This window comes from Delphinapterus leucas, chromosome 1 (assembly GCF_059928025.1).
Source record: "Delphinapterus leucas isolate spDelLeu-1000000601 "Yukka" chromosome 1, BTC_Dleu_Yukka2, whole genome shotgun sequence".
Lineage (NCBI taxonomy): Eukaryota > Metazoa > Chordata > Mammalia > Artiodactyla > Monodontidae > Delphinapterus > Delphinapterus leucas.
Window position 1 is genome coordinate 71,904,927 of NC_143129.1, and position 17,820 is coordinate 71,922,746.

Here is a 17,820-nt window from a genome sequence, read left to right on the forward strand (position 1 = left end):
TCTTTAGAAAAATACCCGGAAGTGGAATTGCTGGATTGTATGGTAATTCTATTTTTAATTCTTTGAGGAACCTCCATACTGTTTTCCATTCTGGCTACACCAATTTGCATTCCCACCAACAGTGCACGAGGGTTCCCTTTTCTCCACATCCTCACTAACATTTGTTATTTGTTATCTTTTTGTTAATAGCCATTTTGACAGGTGAGAGGTGATATCTCATGGTTTTGATTTGCATCTCCATGATCATGAGTGATGTTGAGCATCTTTTCATGGGTCTGTTGGCCATCTGTATGTCTTCTTTGGAAAAATGTCTGTTCAGATCCTCTGCCCATTATTTAACTGGGTTGTCTCTTTTTTGGATGTTGAGTTGTATGAACTGCAACAGCACACTCTCTGTGAGAGTCTGACACACCTATAGTGTGTGAGAGAGATGACAGTTTTGTGCATCTTGAGGTGGAGTTGTAAGAGTTTCTTTTAAATATTTGTGAAGAATTTGGATTTCTTTGTGTATTTTTCTCAGGAAACGGTCCACAGCTTTCATCAGATCCTTAAGAGGATCTGTTCCTCAAAATAGTTTAAGACACTCTGTTCCTAACACCCTGTAAACACGACAGAAGTGGGCGTCTCATGACATAATAGACATAGTACCCGTGACTGTGAATGTGAATGTTCTATGACATCTTTTCTAGGGAAAAGAATTTGTAAAAGGAAAAAGGATTCTGAGAAGCTTTGGCAGGGATCCGTCTCTCAGCCATCTGTATCTCCCTTCCTCCTCCTCAGTCTCCTACTGTTCCCATCTCCTCTCAGTCAGGCAGGTAATTGGAAGTAGAGGAAGCGCTGCTCTGGAAGGTGAACCCTATCCCTTGAAAACTTACTAAGGACCTGCCAGTAACCCACCAAATCTGTTCAGCAAAGTCTTCGAAGACTGCCTTGGTTCTGTGACTAAAGGCAGGCAGAGCAGTGGCAGGAACCAAAGAATATACAATATTCTTTTTCTGATTTCTTTCCCAGAGCTGGCATGGGAGAGATAAAAACTGGGTCTGAGTCATTTTCTATAATCACTCCACACCCTGCTAGTTCTCATAACATGCCTCTGTGGATGATTAATGTGTTTACAAGCAGATGGTTTTTTATGAAGCATTTATTGACCCTTATTATTAAGATGCGTGTGTTTCACTGGAAGCATCTGCTCTGAGGCCTTTAAAGTACATGATGATCAAAACAGGCATGCACATGGAAGGAGTATTCTGTCCATGGACCACAAGCAGGTAAGCTCAGCATGCCAAATAGTGACGAAATAAGGGGGAAATACAATGGAAAAACACACTTGAGAAAAGTATTACATAAAATAATTTACTTCTCATTCAGAATGACTTTCCAGACCTATTGGTGAGACAGCAGTCTGTGAGTACAGATACAATCTGAAAGTCATAACAGTTCTAATAGGGCAAGACCAATAGAGTTACCACGTTTGGATCCTGGAGTTAACTAGAGACAAAGTGTGGAACTGCATATAACAGAAAGGGGCACTGATGAGGAACTCTGGGGACACTGAAAGCAAGACTGCCAGAGAGACAAAAAGTGTACAACTGAGGAAACCTATACCTTTAATACATTGAGATTCGTATACACACACTCCGGTGTCTTCATTTTGCAGCCTATTACATCTAATGGCTTAAAAGCCACAAAGGTGCCCATGCATGTAACTTATACTGGAAAAATCCTTTCAGTGTTCAGGTATGCATGTGTGTGCACTCCAAAGGCAGTAGTTTTAAAAGAATGAGAAGAAAATTACTTCCTGGCCATTCATTAATAATTCAGGTGATATCCTGCACCTCCATTTATAAAACGATACAGTAATAAAAACATTGTACAAAACATCATAAATAACATAAAGGAGACATTTTCAAGTATTTCATGTGCCTTGAGAAAAGTTCTAAACAGTAGTTCTAAAAATTGGTATCCGTTTTTCCTTTTTTATTTTCTTTTCTCTCTCATTTCATCTCAGAGCCTAGAAAGAAATGCCTTCAGTCTGTGAGTCCTGATGTTTGGGATGGAATGAACCAGATTCTACCTTCAAAAGAGAAACTTATGAGGGCTTTTCAGTTTGTGAAAACATGTTCCCCCCTTATAAAATAGAATCTCTCCCCTGATGCTGGTTTATAAGGAATAGGCAAATAGCCTAGAGCCATTATGGGGAAACAAACGACCACAGTGAACTAAGGAGCCTCATCTGATGGCTAAAGTTCTCAGGGAAAAGCAAAATGAGAAGAGCACCTTAATCAAGAGAGGAAAAAAGAGTAGGGGATAAGAATATTAATCTTTAAATCCTGTGCCCTTACTCAGCCAGCATCTTATAGTAGGTAGAGCTGGCGAGGCCCTACCTAAGTTTCTTCATTCTGTTCAAGCACCTCATCTCCAACTCCATACCAATCTGGCTCCCACTATTATGCAGCAAGCACCCAAGCAAGGAAGGGGAGGCCAGCAGCTTGGGGACTCAAAAGTGCCATTAGTGATAACCAGCTAAAGACAGCCCTGTGTCAGGCAGGCATAAGATCCTTTATGTTTGCGCCGTAGAATACTGTCCAACTTGGAGGCTGTCGGTGGTCAAACTAAGCATGAAATCCCTGGGATGTTTCTCTAGCAAAACTCATGGAGTTTTACAGAATCAACTTTCCACAGGTTAGCATTCCTTTCTTAGCCTGCAGAGCAGCTGGTTTAGTTTGCCCTGTTCAGTTGCAGAGTGAAAGACTGGGGATCAGAACACGCATGTATGTATGTACACACACTCTAGTTATGAGCACCTAGGGTCTTTCCTGCCATTCTTGCAGAAATATATATGTATGTATATATACATACATCTATACAGAATGTGTGTATGTACATATGTACATGGGTATATATATATACACACACACACATGCACACACACATGTACATAAAGTAGATCAACCTCATCTAAACATCTCGAGTTTGGAGAAAGTGCTGGTTAACAGAACACATGTGCCTGTGGATGTCACATGAAGTGTCCCAACCACCAACCCACCAACCTGAGGTCACACTGTTGGCAGGAGAGAAAATCCAGACCCACAAGGCCATTATTTGGATACTTGCTCACATGGCACCCTAAAAGAAATTTGGGAAAATTGGACTGGAATGAGGTCCTGCCCTGATGAACACCAGAACACCAAAACAAAATCTAGTTTTTGTATGGGAGTGACTCACACATAGCCAGCAGCATGAACACTAGGCTACGATGTGAAGAAAGCACTGATGCTTAATACAGATCAATATTTGGCCTCAGGTTTTCCAGGCATAGAGTCTTGGCATTTCAGCCTCCGCCACTGAGCAAGAATTAGGCACACTGGGGCACCAGGGAAGGACAGTCTGTAGAACTTTTGGCTCCTTTCTGCTTCTCTGACCCACAGCTGGAAAGGTTGGCCAAATCAAGATAGAATCGGGACTTGAGGAAGCGGCGGTATGAATCCTTTTCCATCAGGTTGAAAATCTTCTTCTGAGCCTCATCAAAGCAGGTTATCGTAGGCTCCAGCATGTTACGACTTGTCTCCTCCCTGGTGCAAGAGTCCAGGTTTACCTAAGGGGCAGAGTCCAAGGCTTCATTAGACATTCTACCCCATAAGGATGGGAGGCTGCATGCTTTGTACTGTGTGCACTCTCTATACCCCAGAAGTGAAAAAAAAGGACATTCAGCTCGACCCTGGCACATGTGAGAGAACATAAAATGTTCAACTGCTTCAGGGCGGGTAGGGCAATAACTTCAATGATTTCTCACAAACTTGGGATATTCCTCCAAAGAAATTCATGACGGGAGATCATCTGGATGAAAGAGCTTTTTACTTAACTTATTTATTTGGGGTTGTCAAGACTGTAATAACCTGCTTCACTGTTGTACCTTTAACTCACATCGTCTAAGGATCCATGCCATTGAATGTCTAGGAAATTTCACTAGGATGCAGACAGTTCTTTGCCACGCAGACCTACCTCTTTGGTTGCCTGGACTGAGATGAATTCATTATAGATCTTTTTGGCCTTGGGACTTAGTTTAGAGGGTGATTTGATTTTCTTGTACTCTTCACAGCTGATCCAGAAGTCAATGTTCTCCTCACTGTATTCAGACTTCAAGAAAGCTTTGAAAGCGGCCAGTCCACCTGTGACAGAGGAGAAAGAAGCACTGTGGTCATCACAGTGACTGCCCTCGTGGGCGCTGTATTGCAGATAAAGCTGGGGTGCGTGAGGGAACAAACAGTGCCCTATTTCCTCCTTTTGGGAGGTCACTGGAGGTCAGATGTTTGAAGTCTCTCTCGAGAAAGCATTATGTTTCTGAAATGCCTATGCTGCCCTCAGTTGCCAAAGTGAGTTTGGGGAAGAGAAACTGAGGTCGATTCTGCAAGAAATCTCAATATTTGGGGGTTTTCCTCTACCCATTTTCTATGTGATGAAAGAGATGGTGGTTTTCCACATGGATTGTGTATGAGCTTTCTACTGTATATCACAAAGCTCTAGGATATGGTAAAATTTTAAGCAGGCTGATTTTCTTGAGTCTGAAATGCAGAAGAAATCCAAGGCTTTCTGTAATTCCTACGAGATCAGGCATAATATGAGATAACTTGTCTATCCAGTGTGCTTTATCTTCATCCCAGGGAGTGGAGGTTGGGGGAGAAGCTGTCATACTTACATTCATGACTAATCAGGTTTTCCAGTGATTCAGCCCACTTTTTGACTTCCTCTTGGCTCACCCTAGAGACATTACAGAGAAAGAATAACCTGAATGCTAGGATACAAAATGGGGGCAAAACATTTAAGATCCTGAATAAAACCCAGAGATTTTATTTTCCATCATTACGCTGAGACCTGTCATTGCACAGGGCCGTCTTTCCACTAGATGTATGGAAATTTCAAATGCAAACGTGATCTCCATGGAAATGGAGGCCATCATGATCCAAATCTAGGTTAACTAGGGACATAACTTCCTCTTCTCCTTACAGAACATCTCTGTCATCAGATAGTTAATACGCAGTGGCTCTTTGCCAAGGCCTTTTCTCTTACCTCTGACAAATCACCACTTTGTCCCTCTTGCTGTGGGAAGAATTATGTTCACAGGAATCAGACTTCTGCAGCAAGAAACCGAGCCGATGTTTCATATCTTTTGCACTGCACAGACGAGGGGAAAAAAAAAAAAAAAGAATAATGATACACAGCTCTCTTTAGAAGATACCCTAATGGTACAGTTCAAAGGGCTCATCACTAGTAAAGGGGCAGGGGTAATTTATTTAGGATATAGGAGTTGAAGCTGGCAAGAACTCTCAGGAAAATGAGATTCTGCTTCTGCTTCTGCCTATGACTTACTGCAAAACCTGGAGCACAGCCTCCTTCATCAGTAACTGGAATTCTGACCCTTCAGTCTACCTGCGGAGCCTCTTCTGTAAACCTGTCATTTTGACCAAAGGAACACTTAGGTATCTTCAGCAGAAACACATTCAAAACTTGACTATTCTCTGAGTAAGTTTTAGATACTGGAGAGCAAGCAGTGAACGGTGAAATATAGCACTTGCTTGTTGTGCGCCACCTTCTGGAGGGTAGTTGCTACTTCCATCTGCCTCACTGCTAGCAGAGCAATGGAGAAGAACCTGAGGAAGTAAGGGTTTGTTCAATTCCAGCCTGGATGTGGTGAGCAAGTCACATTATGGAGGTGTGCAGCTCCAGCAGAGAGGAGTGGAAAATGAGGGGGTAAACACAAATGTTCAGGCTGAAACCTGAGCTCCTGCAGGTTTGCTTCTAAGGAAAACAAGCTTTCCTGCTATTGCTACTACTTTCCTTTTTAACATCTACACTATAAGGATATTTACACTATAAAGCACATTTGAGGCTTAAAAACAATAATAAGGAGAAGCAAGCAAGAGTCATCACTGAAGCTCCTGATTGTTTAATTGGAGCAGAGCTTCCAGCTTATGGTCACTGTTTAATAGGTCGCTAGGGTACGGCAGGGCATGTGACTCATTCAAAAAGGAGGACCTTTTAATAAGCTTTGAGCTCAACCTCCTCACTTTTCGTTATTTATTCTTTTGCTTGGATCTCTTTTCTTATAAAAGCTGAGATACAGTTTTAAAGGAGAAATGTTGTTTTGAAGGAAATGAAAGACTAAATGAATGACGAGTTGTTCCTGTTTAGAGGGAGGAAAGTGAAGCCACAAGGATAAAAGGACATTTTAGGATGGCTACTGATATAATAATGCCTTATCTATGTGCATTTCTCCAGAAAGTTTAAAATCCATTATATTATTGTGCTGCCCCTAAAACAGTATCTTCTTTCCCTCACAAGACTGTTCTCCCTCCTCTGTTTCCCCAAGTGGTCACGGGATACAAAATCTTCCTTAATGATAGCAAGATCTAATCATGAAGCCTGCAGTGATTCTAAGGTGATAATGTAAGTATATTGTGATTGGGTCAAAACAGAAATCATCTCATATTTCCATATGCCAGGTCCAGCTGAGATCTGACAGTTATTGACCAACGCAGAATCTTTTCGTGAAGACTTGAAAGTACTCTTAGCAAGTACATTACACTTGTCCTAATAACACAATAGAACCATAGAAATAAAAACCAAGATGACTCCACTGACCTCTGAAGTAAAAAACCTGGATTTGATCTGCACTCTGCCACCCACCACCTACGTGACCTTGAGCATTTCACGTTCCCTCTGGAGCCTCAGGCACCCATGTGAGAATGACGGTGCTGGACAAGATGATTCACAGTTCACCAGTGAGGAAAGGGAAGAGCAGTTGACCCTGCTGATATAGAGTTTACCTCCCCAGGTTAGCCTCTTAGCTCCTGGAAGGCAAAGCTCTAGAGCAATTACTCACCTGTCTCCTAAAATATTTACCAGAGCATAACCTTCTCCTGACACTCCTGTATTTTGTATGATTAATTTTCTAGATGAGTTAACTGAAGCTTGGATTGACTTGCTCTATTCAGTTCAGGAAATTAATGGTGGAGGTCAGGGCCACTGTTTTCATAAGTACTGTCTGCCAGACCCTCCTGATTCATTTTAAAGTAGCCATGAAAGAATGAAAAAAAAAAAAACAGATTATTTTTTCATGCTCCTGAATGACAGGAGGTAAACTCCTTAGGATTATACAAAAGACTGTGCTTTCTGAGATAATTCTCAATTGAAATTTAAGGTGACTTCACCTGCAAATTTAAGGTTTGCACAGGAACAAGGGGGGGGTGGTACATGTACAAATTGACTTTTTACTTTATAAGATTAAGTAATGTAATATGCACTAGTTTTGTAGTTTTTAAGCTAATATATGAGCATTCTATGAAAGCATTTATTTATATCTTTTTTAAAACGGCAAAGACATATGAGTAGCTGCATATCTTTAAGGTTTTTTTTTTTTTAATCAAGAGACAGTACTTTGACAAAACAATGTCTTTAAGATGAGATCTTCCACAGAGCCCTTAGCTGATTTGCTATGATCAATACTTCTCAACCACCAATCACATATGGCATTTCGAGAACTAGAGGTAGGGGCAGAGAGATAAGGGAGACCTAGTTTTGAAACTCTTATTTTATTGTAGCATTTGCTTATAAGGACACAGAGTGAAAGATACTGCAGCATCACACAGACAGCATAGTGCCTTTCTGGTGATGTAGCCAAACTTCATTCTGAGGTATCCTCCCCAAAACGAGATCTAGTATACAATAAGAAAGCCCAGACCCATGATTCTACGTACCTCAGTGATATTCAAATAACAGTAACATAGGTAGAGACATTACAGACCACTGTATACAGTCCAAAAACCTCATATCACTTCTTAATTAGAACTAGCTTGGTCAGAGGATCAGAACAGTCCTCAAGACCAAGGTCATAGAAAGCAACATATGGGATGCCAAAATTTGGAGTGAACACTTCCCAGGTCACAATTTCTAGCTAGTCTTGAAGGAAAGCTAGGGGGCTGATGCTCTCCTCACCACATTGTTTCTAATTCCAAAGAACCAGGTTAGTAAGTAGGATATGCAAATAACTTAAAAAGTCTATCTGAAAGTTTAACACTATCTGGTTTAGTGGCTGAAAATAATCTTACCTCCTCAAGCAAGAAGCCGGCAGACCTGCAAGTCCTTTGCACATCTTGTGTAGTGTGGGATTCACGTTAGGAAAGAAATGCAGCAGGAAGAGCTGTGGCTTCTCTTCTGAGCACACTTTGCCTTTTCTCCGGTAAAGATACTGTCAGAATCCTCTGAGCTTCTCCCTCCCAAGCCTGCAGGGGTCTCATTTATAGCCCAGCCAAGACCGTCCAGCCAATCAGATGGCAGCTCTGTAATACCATCTCCTCTCAGCCTCCTTCTGCCTCTCCAGCCTCTGGAAGAGATAAGGAAGAAAGGGCTGACGCAACAATGCAAAGTGAACAGGCAGAAAAATCCTCCTGCAAAGTAGACATACAGAAAATATAAACTTGCTCAGTGCTCTACGGATGTCTGAGGTTTTGAATGTCCAGAAAAGGAAAAGATAGGTTTACAATGCTACAAAACATGGGGTTTATTCATTGTCTGTAAAAACAATGCCAAGGGAACTTGCCTCCTGGAGGGAAAGGGGCTAGCAGGAGTTCATGGGCTTACTTTGGGGCTGACTCTCAATGCACTTCCTCCTTTGGATTAGAAATATTATTTCATACATGGTCTAAAATCTGATCCTCACTGTTTCCAAAAGGGAGTGGGCAGGATCCATCATTTCCAGGCAGGGATTTGCAGAAGTTGCTTTCTCTGTTGCCATGTTCACACAGGGATGTGCGGGAAGAATAGCTGAAAGACAGACAGTTATGCACCTGGCAGCAGAGAAAACTAGCTGAGGGAAAATAGATTAGCTACATCTGTAATCAGCCTAACTGTGGAATACTTTTCTAGAACTCTTATTAAGAACAGGACTCATCCAAGCATTGCCAATCTCTTTGGTACATGCCTGCCTCCAGCAAAATGCTTCAAAACAGCAGCCGGAAGACAAGAGGAGGGAACAAATGAACAAATATAGACACCTGTTCTTATCTGTAAGTGGATTTATATCTTACTATGTCTTATGCAATTCTAGGTATCCAAACTAGTATTTCAAAATATTGAGAAACAGTGAGACAGGGAGAGAAGAAACATAGGTAGTTTGCTTTGCATGTTACCAGGGTCACAGTGAACATAAGAATATCTAACCCTGCAGGTGCTTCTGAACCAACCTGGACAATTACTATCTTTGGTACACAATATGATGGATTGAATACTTCAAAGAATCATGCAGGTGTTTCACATCTTGTAGTCGTAGCTCAAATACTCACATCAAAGTTACAGAGGGATCTTCTCCGTCTAGGAAGGCTATGAGTGGAAGGAGAAAATTAATTGCTATGTCAGAACTGAACAGCTTTCATTCTGAAAGCAGAAAGGTTCCTGATCACTGTACTTCTATTACAAGAAGCTGAGGCATCTAAGGGTTTAGGCGAAGAAGATGAAAAATAGATGGGTTCCAGTGAGATGCAAAGGCACCCAAGAATATAGAAGGGAAAGTGGTAAAGAGCAAGGCCCCTACCACATACATGACCCTGAACATCCCTCACTGCTAGCCCCTGTCTATGGCTAGCAGAACAAGGAGATGGCCGAGAAATCTAAAAGCTTAGCGAGACCATAAACTCCAGGAGATGCATTTAAATTACAGGAAAAATCTCTGGTCTTCTCCCATGAAGACAGAAAAAAATGTATTAGATTAGCTACTGGGCAACTTTTCTTTGAGGTATAACATAGAACAAATGAATTTCTTTGGGAAGTTGGCAGCCATCCTCAGTGGTGTTGTGGAAGGGACTACCGCCCAATGCAAAATGCAAGAGGCCAAGGAAGGTAGACCCAGGGAGATAAACCAGTCAGAAATGGCATCAAAGAGGAGGGGGGACTAATTAAGAGGGAGAGATGGTCACCCTAAGGTGGACCAGGGCCTTCTTTGCTTACCTGGGCATCCAAGATAGTGATCACTTAAATAATCTGATTTTGGGAACATGAATGAAGACCTGATGGGAACTTGATATCTTGGACCTAGATCAAAGAGAAGCCTGGTTTGTCATGAGTTAAATATAAATATTCAGATGAGCTGAATGGGATTTAAGACAATCTAGACTAACACCTTAATTTTATCAGAAAGGAAACAGAGAGGGAAAGTGACTTGCCTTCTTACTAATAGAGCTGGTTTCTTGATGCTATAGTATGTGGCTTTTCTACTGCTAACCTATCACTCATTTGTCTTATCTAATGAGATAAACTATGTAAACAGAGGTATTTCTAAATTGTAAAGTGCTACGCAAATATTTTTTTTGTTTACATTATACACAGTAGATAACAAAATGTAATATTACTTTTATACTCTTCATTCAAGGAAAACTCACCCTGCCCAATTTTCTCTTGCTCCATAACTGCAGGAGTTGCCGCAAACCTCACGGCTCTGGTTTTCTATTAAAACTAGGTCTTTTTAACTTTATGACTAGTCCATTAATCTGTGAGAGCATTTTGTATTTATTCACTTCTTTATGATTTCTCGCTTTCTTAGGAGTTTTAATATTTTAAAGAGTGTTTGGGAAAGCTTTTCATAAGTTAACTTATTTTTCATTTGGGATGCGAGGACTGGTACATCATGATAACCTGACAATTTTCCACCCTCTTTCCCCGACATACACAAAGCATTAAATTCTATTATTCTATGACTTGTCATTTCTGGATGATTCTGGTGATGTGGAAGAGCTTTATTCTAAAATGATTTAATTTTTATTTACTCATTTATTCAAGACATATCTTTTGAGCTCCTACTCTGTGACAGGTACTGTTTGAAGAATCACTGTTACTATGGTGAATAAGAAAACAGGGTCCACACCCTAATGGAGTTTTCATCCCAGTAGAAAGAGTCAGGAAATAAATAAGTAATTCTAGATTCACCCATGTCATAAAGAAAACAGGCAAGTGATATGAAAGAAACTGGATAGCAAAGGGCTCATTTAGCCAAGGTGGCCAGGAAAGGCCTCCTTGAACAGATGATATCTGAAATGAGATTTGATGGATCAGAAGGAATGAGAAATGACAGAAGCCTAGAAAATATATACCAAATACAGGTAAGAGCAAATGAAAATGTTCTTTATATAATTGGGAAAGGGCAAAAAGGGGCCAGCATGGATAGAGAATTGAGAACAAGGAGAGAATAGCATGAAGTAGAGATGGGGAAGTAGAGGCCAGGTCTTGCAAAGATTTGTAGGCCATAGTCTGGAGGCTGGACCTTATCAACATACCATGGAAGTCTACTGAAGGGGTTGAAGCAGGTGATGGGCATGATATGATCATTCTGGCTATCTGGAAGTATGGATTGAGTGGGAGCATGGAAGCAGGTTGACCTGTTAGCAGAATTAGCAGTTTGGATCCTAGCTCATGAGTTTCTACATTGCAAAATGGATATTTACTTCACAAATATTTTCTAGAATCTTTGTGTTAGACATTCTGCTAGGTCTTAGTGACCTGAACATAAATCAGAAATGGTCTGTACCTCTTAGGAACTCACACTCTCATGCGGAGGATCTTTAAATAACTGGAAAACGCTATGTTGAGTGCCATTATTATAAACTTGTTTATATAAAATTCGAGGAAAGAACAGAGGATGCAGAATAAATACAAGCTCTGAAATTTGGAGTGGTTTTCACAAAAGAGTCTGTTAAAGGATGAATAGAGACTTAGCAGATGTATAAAGAAGAGAAGAGCATTACAATAGAGGGCAAATAATAACAGCTTATTTTATTGGGCACTAATAGTGCAGTGCACCATTTTAAGCACTTTATGTTAATAACTCAGTTATTTTTCATAATTCAGCCTGAAATAAGGTCCTGCAATGAACCCCATTTTACAGATGAGACATAGAGAGTTTAAGTAACTTACCTGAGGTTACATATCTAAGTGGTGGTGAGAGGTGTTCAGCTCAGACTGTCCAGCGGTTCTATTATTAACCCCTATACCATTGACCTCTATGTTGCCATGACCATAAAGGTTGAAAGAAAGCATACATTCTGGAGACCATAGAGATGTCTAGTGTGATTATAGCTTTGGGGGAGAGGGAGAGTGCAATGAAGATAGATGAGTGCTCTGAGACCAAAGGGTGTTTCATGTCACATTGAAGACCAGATTTTACCCTGTAGTGGTTGGGGGGCTAGCCAACGTATATAAGCAGATAATATTAATGTTCTAGAAGTAGCACTTGGGCAGCACTGCAGGGAAATAGATTGGACATGAGAGAAACTGGCAAAAAGTTTGAAGACTATTGCAATAGTCCAAGTGAAAGATGATGATCATAAAAAATAATACTGTACAAGATGGTTGCAAGAATCACAGGAGGTAATACATATAAAAGTGTCCCTTAAACTGTAAAATGCTGAACATCTGGAAGGTATTGTTGACAAAAAGGATAAAGAAGTGCTGTTTCCTACTGGGGGAGAGTAAGCCACAGCAGAATATAAGCTGTGTGTGGTCTCCAGGTAAGTTTCTAATTTCCTCACCTTTGGCTCAGGGAGAACAAAGGAAAGCATTGCTCAAGTTCTGAGGGAATCTAATACAAGGATAAGCTGTTGTGGCAGGCGTGCGATTCTTTGCTTCCACCAGGTTTTAGAAAGGGGCACCTCTCTCCACTAGGGCGGATGTGGGCCTGGGCTCAGCCTTAGGTGGCATTCACACCATCTACAATTTCCTCTCAGCTGTTAGAAGCCTCCTTCCCCCGTATTGTAAACTACAATGGCCTGGATATCATTGAGAGTTCACAGTTATTGATTTTTCAAGCTAAAAAGCAAACATACCCAGCTGGAGGATGCTGTATACCAGGAAGATGAACAGGGACCTTCCCAGTTTGTCTTATGTTTGGGAAATGTGTCCTGCTCTCTACATCCAGCTTTGTGAGCACATGCGGTAAATCAGAGCCTCTCACCCTGACACTTGACACTTAATTAACTGGAGGGGAAAATCTTTGTTTCCCCAGAAGTAAGGGAAGAACAAAAATATCTCTGCCTCAGAGATTAAATCTTTCTTAACAGAACTTAGCCCAAGATAGAAACAGTAGTTTCGTAAGAGTTCACTTACCTCATGCCAGTAGAAAGAGATGACATGATGTCATGGCAGGTGCTTGAACTTTACAGTCAGGCAGACTTGGATTTTAACTCTACCTCCTCCATATACTGGAGTGGGCCTGAAAGTTGGGATAATCTTTGTGACTTCCAGCTTCTTAATGTGAAAAATGGGATAATAGTAAATTATCTAATGACAGGTGCTCAATAGTATTTGTTGAATGAATGTTGTTAAGATTATATGGCACAGTGTATGCCAAAGTTATCAGGAACACTTGGGAAACTCAAAACTTATAACTTTTATTATATGGGCTATATTACACAATTTTATATTGATTAGCATCATGTTCATTATTTATCTCTTTAAAAATCAACCTTGCACTCCCATTTGCCCTCAAATGAAAATTTAAACTCCTTATCATGACACCCCAGTATATTCATACTTTGACTTCTACTTTATTCTTTATCATATTTTACCCTGCAGTCCTCCCAGACTACTGAGTATTCCCTCATATACCTGTGTATTTTCCCCACTCTGTGCCTAGGCTGACGCGATGCCATCAACCTGGAATGCCCTCACAATTCCCTGCCTATCAAATTCTGCCCCCAATGTTAATCAATCACTACCTCTTTTGTACTCTCCCAGTAGAGTGCTTGAACCTGACCTCTATTTAATTCCTCCTTAAACCTGACTGTGTTACCTTTGCTAGTAAGGTTTATGTAAACATTTATGTTGAGCATCTTCTATATGCCTGAAAAGGTGCTCACTCTGGAGAAATTAATCTAACAAATACATACTGACACTCTCTGTGTGGTAGGTACTCTGCTAGGCACTAGGGATAGAACCAGACCCTGTGCTCTTTGATCCTACATTCTGGCAGGCAGATGGACAACAAAAATCAAGTATATAAGCAAATCAATAAAACAATTATAAATTGTAATAAGTGCTTTTAAGAAAAAAAATGAACAAGGGATAACTTAAGAAGTAACAGTGTAAGTAGTCCTACTTTATATTAGATGAAGAAGCCAAGCTTCTCTAAGGAGGTAAGATTTAAACTAAGACTTAAAAGTTGGAAAAGGTGTTAGCTATGCAAATGATGGGGCCTCCCAGGGAGAAGGAAGCCTGTGCACAGGTCCCGAGGCCAGAATTTTTTTTTTAATTGAAGTATAGTTGATTTACAATGTTGTGTAGAAAAAATTTGATGCATAGAAAAACCACAATGGCTAGAATGTAGTGAGTAGAAGCAGGAATAGCATAAGGTTAAGGAATTTAATAGGAACCCTGGTAAGGAGGCTGAAGTTTATTTCACCTATAATCAGAGGGCATAGCATGTCTGTTTTGTGACTTACATTTCAAGGTTCTCTAGCTGTTTTATGGGAAATAGACTTTAGGGGGTCAAGAGGTTGTGTAGGAAACTATGGAAATTGTCTAGATAAGGAATGGTGGAGGCTCATACCAAAGAGGTGAATAAGATCCCATCCCTAACACTGAAGAGCTTGTGTTCTGGTAGTGGAGATAGTCATTAAACCATTCATTTCAGCAAAATGTCAAACACTCAAAAATAGAGATAATCATGGACGCTAGGAGAGCAGGAGGGAGAAAAGGCAGGAGATCCTCACAAACGTGAAGTGAGTCTTGCAAATACGCTGAGTCTGGTGTAGCATAGGTTGTGTGTTATGAGGCCCCCACTCCCACTACAATAACCTCTACACTCTGCCTCTTAAGAGTAGAGCAAGGATCCAAACACCAGGAACGTTGTGATGATGGTTCCCAAGCATAGGAAATTCCCAGGGATGATTCCACACTGGGGTAGAGAAGTAGGTGAGATAGCCAGGAAGCAGCATGTCGATTTGGATCCTGGGAAGTAGATGACGGAATAACAAGATAGGACACTGAAAAGAGGGAATGGAAACAGAATGGAGACTTGAGCAAGTCACACATACCTGAACCTTGGCGCTCCCCGCCCAACCCACCAACTTCCAAAGCACTGATAGATTCATTAAAGCCCAGCTTAAGACCTTCTCCTTCCATAAGCCTACCCTGAACATTCCAGTTAAAAGTCAACTTTTCCTTCCCGCAATTGTAATCTCTGCCAATTTAGACAATCTACCACTTGGATTTATGTTTTTCGGTTGCATCATTTGAACAAACCTGTGAATTCTTTAAGTGCTTCCTGCTGCTTTTGCACAATGTTGAGCTCCTAGTAGGTTCTCAATATTAATTGGCTTGGGGCATTTGTAGCAGTGGAGGCATCACTTAAGTGGGCCTGCAACCTCCCTTGGTAGCTAATTTGAGGTGTGTCACCCTTTTTACATGCAGCTGCCTCTACAATCTCTGTTATAGAACTGTTTAATTTTTTAAATTGTCAGACCCCATAAGTTTTATGATGCTTGTGAATTATATTTTCATTATACAAGAAGAGCTTTGGAAACTTCTGATGAAAAATGACAACAACAACATCCATTACAATGAGAAATGATGACACCTGGCAGGAGATCTGGGTTCTGTCTATCTTTGGCTGGCAAAAAAAAAAAAAAAAAAAAATGTTAGATTGAATATCTAAGTTCTTTTCCTCCTCAAAGTCTTGTTTTACTTCTTCTTTATGCATAGATAGCACACTAAAATCCAGCTAACAGAAGAAAACCAAGATGATTTCAGAAGCTGACCTTAAAAATCTGACTCCATGAGAGATGAGGGATCTCTGAGAGAGAAGAGAGCTGGGCCTTCAGAAAAGTACTGGCTTGAACCGTTCTGTACTCTGGACCCACTCTATACTTTGTATCTTCCTTAAGGTGTCTCCTTCCTTTTGTCATCAACTCTGGCTTTTGCATTTTCTTGGCTCTGATTTCAGTGTTCCTCACACTTACTGCAATGTCTTAATCTGGACGTGTCTTCCACCCTGTCCCTGCCACAAAAACCAAGTCTGGGGGTCTTGGCCATGCTCTTTCATTTCAATCTTGGGCTCTAGGTTTACACTGCTCTGTTGCTCTCAGTAACTCATAGTAGCAGCTAATCCTAATGGGGCTCTTCACATGTATTAAAATATTACCTTCACAACTACCTGAAAGGATAGATATCATTATTCTCTCACTTTACAATTGAGGGATCTGAGGCACAAAGAAGTCAAGTAAGTTGTTCAACAGTTACCCAGTTAGGAAATAATTGAGCAAGACTGAAGCTCAGGCCCCTTGGCTCCAGAGGCCATGCTCATAATCCCTATGCAACGCTGCTCTTCCTGTGGGTCGTGCTTCTCTGCCTGGCTATAAAAAGCTACCATGAGTTCTTTATGTCATGTGCTTGCTTGTTCTAATGATATTTAGCATGTGTGCATTGCTTCCTTTCTTTCAGGGAACCAGGATGATAGAGTCAACGTGGATCATGTCAGTGAATTAATCTTCCCATGTCCACTCTTTTTTAAAAATATTTTGGCCACGCTGCACAGCATGTGGGATCTTAGTTCCCCAATCACGGATTGAACCCATGTTCCCTGCATTGGAAGTGTGGGGTGTTAACTACTGGACCTCCAGGGAAGTCCATGTCCACTTTGAATTTAATGACTTCAATCTTCACTCTTCAGCTGGCACTGATACAATTACAGAATCTAAGTGAAGGCAAAATAAGAAGGAAAGAACAATTCTAGAAGTCTTGTAAATTCATGTGGTAGTTCCTGCCAGGATGAATTCCTCTGAGTGTAAAACTTAATTTTAAAGCTACATGTTTTTTAACTTATAATTAATCATTTGACTTGATGATTAAGGTATGACTCAGTAACTGTATCTGTTTCTAGAAAGGTCAGGTTTTGAAGAAACACTGCAACAAAATCCTATAAAGAAGACCTATCTGAGGAGTACCTATCAAGTTCTGCCCCTTGCTTCTGAGCTCAGCGTCACCCAGTTAAAGATCGTATTCACCTATATCAAACTATAGGAACAGCTGCCCTTCATTTCAAAGGAAATCACAATGATTGAAAAGGTCTCATAATGCTGAGGTGTTGACCTAGAAACAGGATAGGGTGTCCCACAATATATAGTTCATGTACTTTCATTGATTTTGCAGGAGTGTTGATGGGTTTATGTTGAGTCATAAAATGGTCTCAGCCATTTCCTCTTAAAATAATCCTTCCATTTCTATAACACTTCACAGTTTGTGAAGCACTCTTTCCTACATTATCTCATTTGCCTTTCACATCAAACTCAACATATCCAAAATTGAAATAATTTCCCCTCTCAAAGCTACACTGCCTTCAGTGTTCTTTATTCCCGTCAATCCACTCCTACACTGTTTTTCACTCTGCTCTTCCTCTCCATGTCTCATTGCCTAGTTCAGAGACCCTCCTTGCCTGTCCTCTAGAACAGACGTCTTCATTTTTTTTACAAGTAGGAGTGCTCCTGTTTCAAAGTCTTTAGGCAGAACATTAGTATATAGAGCAGAGTGACATGAAGCAGCTGGTGAAGGAATTAAGAAGAGCTTTCCACCCGTTCGGAATATCCCCTGAAAGCCCTAAGGTTTTATTGGAACATAGCCATGTCCATCCATTTGTTTTGCTGCCTATGTCTGCATTCATGCTACAGTGGTTCAGTTGAGTAGCTGCAATACAGACTATATGGCTAATGAAGACTAAAATATTTACTATCTGGCAGGAAAAAAAAATGTGTTGAGTGTTAGCTTACACTAGAGCAATAATATGCT

The 17,820-nt window shown here is 40.7% G+C and overlaps 1 protein-coding gene across 1 annotated transcript; it reads right to left on the reverse strand.

The window, feature by feature from the left end:
• Positions 1-1,137: 1,137 nt before the first annotated feature.
• RGS4 (regulator of G protein signaling 4) lies at positions 1,138-5,172 on the reverse strand. The gene is made up of 4 exons (XM_022563284.2): positions 5,068-5,172; positions 4,697-4,758; positions 4,003-4,169; positions 1,138-3,595 (listed from the first exon to the last, which is right to left on the reverse strand). The coding sequence occupies exons 1-4, from the start codon at positions 5,160-5,162 to the stop codon at positions 3,356-3,358; spliced, it is 564 nt and encodes a 187-aa protein (XP_022418992.2). The 5' UTR covers positions 5,163-5,172; the 3' UTR covers positions 1,138-3,355.
• Positions 5,173-17,820: the final 12,648 nt, after the last annotated feature.

Bases quoted from the DNA above. Each gene is read 5' to 3' on its own strand.
- RGS4 (XM_022563284.2), bottom strand. From the start codon at position 5,162: ATGAAACATCGGCTCGGTTTCTTGCTGCAGAAGTCTGATTCCTGTGAA. The intron at 4,170-4,696 runs GTAAGTATGACA...CCTCTGTCACAG, and splicing joins AAACCTGATTAGTCATGAAT to GTGGACTGGCCGCTTTCAAA. The intron at 3,596-4,002 runs GTAGGTCTGCGT...TCTGCCCCTTAG, and splicing joins CAGTCCAGGCAACCAAAGAG to GTAAACCTGGACTCTTGCAC.